Consider the following 7,451-nt stretch of genomic DNA (forward strand, 5'->3'; position numbering starts at 1 on the left):
AGACTAATTAATATAATGACGACGACTTCTTATTAGCAGTGATCGACCGAGTGCTTGTTGAATGAAAGACAGTAAGCAAAACCAGCGGCCAACGGCTCCATCCGGGGGGCTGCCGCCGCCGCGGCCTACAGGATTTGGATTTTACTCGCTTCCTTCCTTGGCATTGCATTGCTTTGCTTTGCTTCCACCGGCAATTGCAAAATGAACTAAAGCTAAGCCTGTCTTTCTGCTGCACTAGCAATCTAGGACTCCATCTATCTAGAATGTACAGTACCTACTAATCCAGCTGATCCATCAGATAGTGCTTGTGCCTAATAAGGCCGGTTTCAATGGAAAGTTTTATAGGCATTAAATATTATGCTACATCAGCGAATTTGTTGACCTAGCAGGGTAATTATGGGAGGAGAGGAGAGCGAGTTTTACAGGATGAGAAAGAAGACTGCTGCCAAGTTACCGTGACGACGACATATCTATATACAACGAGACAACATATATATACACTAGATCGTCGTGAATTGAACGGTCCAGCAGGTTAATCCTGCGTTCTGCCCCCTGATTTGATTGCATACAGCAGCCGCACACCGGCCTTTTGCTTAATTAATTTCTCCGCCGGCCTATCTAGCTCTGATCAATCGCCGCCAGCTACTTTTTTGGGTCCGTATGGTGATTTTATTTGACGGCCTATACAAATACGTTCTTCCCCAGCCCATATCATATCTGATAACCTAATGTACATGCAAGAGGCTACTTAAATTTCACTTATTTATTTGCCAACAAGAAAAGAAAGATATACGATGAAATGGAGTATGTACCCTCCAATGTTGATATATGTGGCAATCAAGTTCCTAGCTACATATACATACATATATATATATATATATATATATATATATATATATATACACACACACACACATGGATGATCACACTGGGGGCGCATGAAACTGTATGCCTCTGTTTACAAGATTTAATTATTTGCTACGACATATGTACTGCTGACGGCTTTATACTAGCAGCTATACGTGGTGAATGAACAGCAGGCAAGCCCATTGTTTCGCTAATACTAGCTACCTACATCTTCACCTTTCATTTTCTTCGTTCTCCTCTCTCTCTCTCTTCCTTTCTAGAGTCAAGGTCATTTTCTTTGAACACAGCCCATTTTTTTGTACTATATACTAGATTCTTTCCAAAAGGAAAAGAGCACGCACCGATATATCGATCGATCGGTCAGCCAAACGTGGTGCCCGGCGATCGCTTCCATCCATCCTTTCTTTCGCAGGGGCTTGGCTTATAAATACTAGAATATAGAAGCAGCCCTTATCATCTCACCATCATCCATCACAGCGCGCTCTCTCTCTCTCTCTCTCGTCACAAGCACCAGCCAAGTAAGCAACAATCGACCTCCCTCATTCTATTCAAGCGCCGGCCCACAAGCGAAGCACTTCCCGTTGCGATCGAGCTGCCCCCGCCAGCCAAGGCCAATAGCTAGCACCGCCACCAAGATGAAGAAGGCCTCGTCACTCTCCGAGCTGGGCTTCGACGCCAACGGCGCGGCATCGGGCTTCTTCCGCCCGGTGGCGGACGACGGCCTCTGCACGCCGACGTCGCACCGCCGGCGCCTCACCAAGGTCTCCGTCATCGGCGCCGGCAACGTCGGCATGGCCATCGCGCAGACCATCCTCACGCGCGACCTCGCCGACGAGATCGCGCTCGTCGACGCGCTCCCGGACAAGCTCCGCGGGGAGATGCTCGACCTGCAGCACGCGGCGGCGTTCCTGCCGCGCACGCGCCTCGTCTCCGGCACGGACATCGCCGTCACCAGGGGCTCCGACCTCGCCATCGTCACCGCCGGCGCGCGCCAGATCCCCGGGGAGACCAGGCTCAACCTGCTGCAGCGGAACGTCGCGCTCTTCCGGAAGATCGTGCCGGCGCTGGCGGAGCACTCTCCGGACGCCATCCTGCTCATCGTCTCCAACCCGGTCGACATCCTCACGTACGTGGCGTGGAAGCTGTCGGGGTTCCCGGTCAACCGCGTCATCGGATCCGGCACCAACCTTGACTCGTCCAGGTTCAGGTTCCTCCTGGCCGAGCACCTCGACGTCAACGCGCAGGACGTGCAGGTCAGCTGACCGGCCGTTGCATCGATCACTCTTTTTTTTTCCCCTTTGGATTAATTGCTGCATGAATTAATACACGAGTACATGTGTGTGTGTGTGTGCAGGCTTACATGGTGGGGGAGCACGGCGACAGCTCCGTGGCCATCTGGTCGACGGTGAGCGTGGCGGGGATGCCGGTGCTCAAGTCGCTGCAGGAGAGCCACAGCAGCTTCGACGAGGAGGCCCTGGAAGGCATCCGGCGTGCCGTGGTGAACAGCGCCTACGAGGTGATCAACCTCAAGGGCTACACCTCCTGGGCCATCGGCTACTCGGTGGCCAACCTCGTGTCCTCCATCCTCCGCGATCAGCGCCGCATCCATCCGGTGTCAGTTCTCGCCACCGGGTTCCATGGCATAGCGGATGACCACGAGGTGTTCCTCAGCCTCCCCGCAAGGCTTGGCCGTGGCGGCGTCCTGGGCGTCGCCGACATGGAGCTCACCGAGGAGGAGGCCAGGAGGCTCAGGCAGTCGGCCAAGACGCTTTGGGAGAACAGCCAGCTCCTGGGGCTCTAAATTATAATACGTTAATACTACTCCGTCCCGTGGTGATGAGTCGTGTGATTCTCGAACTCATGACAGTCTTCTATAGTTAATCCACCTGTCAATATGTTCCTTAATTAATACTAAGTTTTTGTGGTGTAATAGTGAGCACTTGGTTGATGTAACCGTTTGCTCTGAGTCTCTGTAACACCGTTGAGTTTTCAATTTGTACGCTTATCTTGTAACTTGAAAATAAACTCAGTTGATATTTTGCCTGGCTCATCTAATGCTTCGTGCGTGCATATTTTTTCCCCACATCTCCTATATTTTATTTTTATGTTCCTGATTTGCATAATTGCACTTTGCTCTCATGTCAAAGTTGCAGGCATTGTTGCTATCTGACTTTTCGAACATTTAATTTGGAACTGAAGAAAATTTCACCTCCCTCTTTATTTTTCAAGGGTGATTTTGCTGCATTTATATGTTTGCCGCACTTACTGCTCATGAGTCATGGAAAAACTGGATGGTCTGTTTGCCGCTAAAATTAGTCTCGGTTATGATTATGAGGATGAGATGGGCCTGTGGAGAAGGCAGCAGGGGTGGAAGAGGAGTATGCATGATGGGCCGGGCAGAACTTGAAACCCTGGAACCCTGGCGAGAACCAGGCCCAACTGGTGGCCGTGGTCTCTATTTTGTCAATTAGAGAGGGTTGGGGGGGGGGGGGGGGCGGGGGTGGGCGAGGTCGAGGCGGAGACGGAGACTGAACCTGAACTGCGATCAAATTGAAGGATTCTCTTCTCGCAGGAACATGTGAGCCGCAGAAGCTACATGCCAACAAGCAAGCGTGGCACATCACATGGCTGCTGCCACTGGCATCCGCAAGCACCCGAGGCGCCTTGGGATTCCCCCATTCCCGCCTGTTCATCTGCTGCTTTTTCACAGGCAGACACTAGTGGGTTGGATGGACTTTGGAGCAGGGTAGGTCGCTCAGTCAAGCTGCGCCTGTGTGCGCGTCTCACGGTCGGATCTTGCTGAATTCCTCTTCTTCACCGCGCCGCCTCCTGCGGTTTCACGTCACGGCGAATTGGCGGCGAGCTCTCTCACTCCTATCAGGCTCCCAGCTCCGTGTTCCCATTTTACCCCGCCCCAACACTCGCCAAGCCTCGGAAACGGGCGGGGGTAGAGCAGTCACTTCCCGTCCGCCCCCTGTCTTCCCTTCCCTTCCCTGTCGCCGTCATCACTTCCCCCCTCCGCCGAATCCAACATCTCGCCTCGCCGCGGTCTCACTCCTTGCTCCCCATTCCCCAAGACCCCACCCCTCCCGCAACCGTCACCATGAGCCACGATCACTTCCTCCGCCTTCTCGACCTCCACGCCGACGACGACCCCTTCTTCCCCTCATTCCCCTTCCCCACCTCCTCCTGCCCATTCTCCTCCTCCTCCTCGGCCGCCCACCACCGCTTCCTCCTCGACGACAACACCTCCTGCCCGCTCGGCTTCACCTCCCCCTCCCCGATCGACACCTTCCACCTCGACCTCGACCTCCTCCTCCCTCCCTCCGCCGCCGCCGCGCCCCCGTGCCCCGCCTTCGACCCCTTCCTCCTCGACGCGCTCGGCCACCGCGTCTCCGCGCTCGAGCGCGCGCTCGCGCCGCCGCAGCCCCGCCGCAAGTACACCTACGCCGCCGAGGCCGGCGGCAGGAAGCTCAAGTGGGTCGCCGAGGACAAGCCCGCCGGCGGGAGGGCCTACAAGTGGGAGGCCGAGCTCAAGACCCCCAACGACGACGGCTTCGACCGCAAGTGGAAGTGGGAGTCCAAGGCATCGGCTGCCGGCACCACCAAGGTCAAGTGGGCCAAGGAGATCAAGGGCAAGGGGTGGCTCGAGCCATGGTCCAACTCCTACTCTGTCGAGGAGACCTACGGCGACGACGAACACGACGACCAAGACAAGGACAAGAAGGCCACACCCGCCGTCAGCAAAGTCAAAGAGGAGAAGAAGGACAAGGATAAGAAGAAGAAGAAGGGCAACGTCGAGATCGTCGAGATCGAGGACAACACCGCGGGATGCGTCGCCATCAGGAAGGTGAGATATTTGTACACTGCTGCCTGTGCTTGGTAGGTGAATTCAAATGGGGGCTAGATTTGGTCAAACGAACAGGAAAGGTTGGATTTTTAGTTGAATTCCTGCTGCGAGGCTCAGGGCTCGGCGAGATCTGTGGGAAATGTGATCTTTTTCTTAGGATTTACCATGATTTCAGATTTGAATTGGTGCTAACTGTTGAGAAAAAAAAATCGGATTTTGGGCTATGAAGTTACTGAATAGTTGAGGGTTTAATTCAGCCTTGCAGTGCATTCTTAGCATCTCCGAGAGTCTTTCTAAATTTCACGCTCTAAATTATCATTTGGAGAGCCTTCTGCATAAAAATCGTTTGCATTCTATATCGCTCTCTATATGTTTTTCTTCTTCAATAGCGAGTACACTATAGAAAGTCGTTATCTATCTTTGCCTAGCGAGAAATGCGGAACGGAGGATGACTATATTTGGATAACCACTCGGAAAAGCTGTTGGAGGGTATTTTTCCATCTAAATCTCTTCCTAATAATGAGGAAAGATATATAGAGAGTGTTTTGGAGTTGCTCTCATAGCTCTAGAGAAAAAAAAACAGTTCGTTGGCCATTTGCACCTGTGCTTACATCATGCTCCTCTCCCAAGGCTTTTGAAAAGAGCCACGCCAAGGGAAAGAAGAAGGAATTATCCCCACGAGATGCTGCATTGTTGATACAGATGAGCTACAGGGCCCACCTGGCCCATCGCTCCCAGGTGCTCCGATGCCTTCGCGACCTTGCTGTGGCCAAAGCCAAGCTCAAGGAGATCAGGTCCTTCTTCTACAACATCTCGTACCGCCGCCGCATCGCACATGACTCTGAAGAACGCCAGAGGTTTGCTGAGAAAATCATTGTGCTGCTCTTGAACGTTGATGCCCTTGAGGTAAATTCTTCACCTGTTCGATGCTACTTCAGGAATAAATGTTAATATTGAACTTGCATTCTGTGTATATTCAGCATGCCCAGTTGTTGATTTCTTATTTCAGTGATGACAACTGTTCTACTGTTTATTTTGGTTTACCCAAGAATCTGTCAGAACTATGCAATGTTATTTAGAGTGCTGTAAATTACCTTTTATTATTAATGTCATCCCTGACACTAGATGAAAGAGATTCTAACATGATCTGCAGCATTGTCCCTATAATGGTCTCTTTCATGAACTGTGTGCATTAACTTCAAAACGTATGAAACATGTCCTAGAGTTGACTTCTTGGTGGCACAGTTGATTTTTTTAATATGAATATGATTATTGGTGTATATATAATATGCTATGGCGGACACATGACTTCCCTCAGGCATGAACAATTAGTGTGATTAAATTTGCTCTTCGTAATGTCCCATGGTCATTTGTTCAGGTTTATTAGTAAGGGTGCTAGCCTTTGTGGATTTTAATTTAAATCTTGTCAGTATATATCTCACACTATCAGTTATTTGTACCGTTAAATGTTTGCTGCTGTAGTTTAAGATCGTAGTCTAAGGACACAGCTACAAAGAATTCCAAATTTTATGACCTGCAAAAGGGAAAAGTATCTCCTATTTGCGTTTACAGTTTGATGTCCTATTTCCTAATCAATTATTTCCTGTTACTCTTCTTGCCATCATTGATCTGGAAAAAAAAGTGCAAGAAGAAACAATTTAAATGATAACCCCCTACGTTCCTGTGTCATGTGTCAATGCATTACTTTGTGCCTTACCAGGGGCCGGACTACATGGTCCGCAATGCCAAGAGATCCATGCTTGAGGAACTTGAGGGGATGCTGGAGATTATGGACCCGCAGCCACCAGGGAAGCCAAGGACACTTAGCCGCAGGAAGTTTGATCTCCCAGAAGGTGGATCCATCCCTAAGGAGATGAGGGATGGTGTCAAAAATGTTGTCAGAATTGTCGAGGAGGGCAAGTAAAATGCATCAGTGGTGGCATTGCTGAGGACACCCCTGATCAGATGTTTGCTAGAACCTTATGTTGTTGTATTTACTGCTAGAATGTTGTTTCTTGTAATGCTGTGATAGCAGTCTGATCCGTGTTATGTTTGGACCTGTTCCTAGGTATTTCCTTATTCCCAGATGTCGGAGATGTGTGTAAACTAATTCATCATCCATCATGGGGTGGTGAAACTCTAATAAATTTGGCATCAATTCATCACCGTGGTGTGTTGCCTTTCACCAGCTGAGCTGCCCGTGGTGTGCTAACATTTGGGCGTTGTATCTTTGTTGTCCCATCTTTTTGCATTTTTTTCCCCGAAGATTTTGTCATCCTTCAAAACGAGTTTTTTTTAAAAAAGGGTTTAAAAAAAATTAAAATTCGAAAAAGGGGTGCCGGTTGAGAAAAATTTGAAAAATGGATGCCTCCCGCCCGATCATCGGGCGGGAGGCGTGGGGCCGGGGACATCCCGCCCAACCAGCGGGCGGGATCCTCAAAAAACTTTTTCCAGGCCCCCCGAGGGCCCCTTCGCGAACAAGAAACTTTTCTTATTCGCGAACGGGTCCCTGAGGGAGCATCCCGCCCGGCCAGAGGGCGGGAGGCATCCCGCCCGACCAGTGGGCGGGAGGCATCCCGCCCGGCCAGTGGGCGGGATGTTTAGAGCCATTTTTTTTGTTATTTTCCTTTGGAATTTATGATTTACAATCTATTTGAAATTCAGACTGTTTTCAAATGCAATATTGATTCGCCATATTCTTTTGTGTACATATAAAATTTTAATTCAAATTTAC

At 50.3% G+C, this 7,451-nt stretch overlaps 2 protein-coding genes across 2 annotated transcripts; both read left to right on the plus strand.

Annotated features, from left to right (window-relative positions):
• The first annotated feature begins 1,345 nt into the window (after positions 1 to 1,345).
• Positions 1,346 to 2,904, plus strand: LOC112873575 (L-lactate dehydrogenase A-like). The gene is made up of 2 exons (XM_025936587.1): positions 1,346 to 2,120; positions 2,222 to 2,904. Exons 1-2 carry the CDS (start codon positions 1,503 to 1,505, stop codon positions 2,666 to 2,668), a joined length of 1,065 nt encoding a protein of 354 aa, XP_025792372.1. The 5' UTR covers positions 1,346 to 1,502; the 3' UTR covers positions 2,669 to 2,904.
• Positions 2,905 to 3,864: 960 nt separating this feature from the next.
• On the plus strand, positions 3,865 to 6,902 carry LOC112901279 (BAG family molecular chaperone regulator 7-like). Its single transcript, XM_025970159.1, has 3 exons — positions 3,865 to 4,717; positions 5,348 to 5,623; positions 6,438 to 6,902. The coding sequence occupies exons 1-3, from the start codon at positions 3,971 to 3,973 to the stop codon at positions 6,639 to 6,641; spliced, it is 1,227 nt and encodes a 408-aa protein (XP_025825944.1). The 5' UTR covers positions 3,865 to 3,970; the 3' UTR covers positions 6,642 to 6,902.
• Positions 6,903 to 7,451: the final 549 nt, after the last annotated feature.

The sequence above is a fragment of the Panicum hallii genome, chromosome 1, assembly GCF_002211085.1.
Source record: "Panicum hallii strain FIL2 chromosome 1, PHallii_v3.1, whole genome shotgun sequence".
Classification (NCBI taxonomy): Eukaryota; Viridiplantae; Streptophyta; class Magnoliopsida; order Poales; family Poaceae; genus Panicum; species Panicum hallii.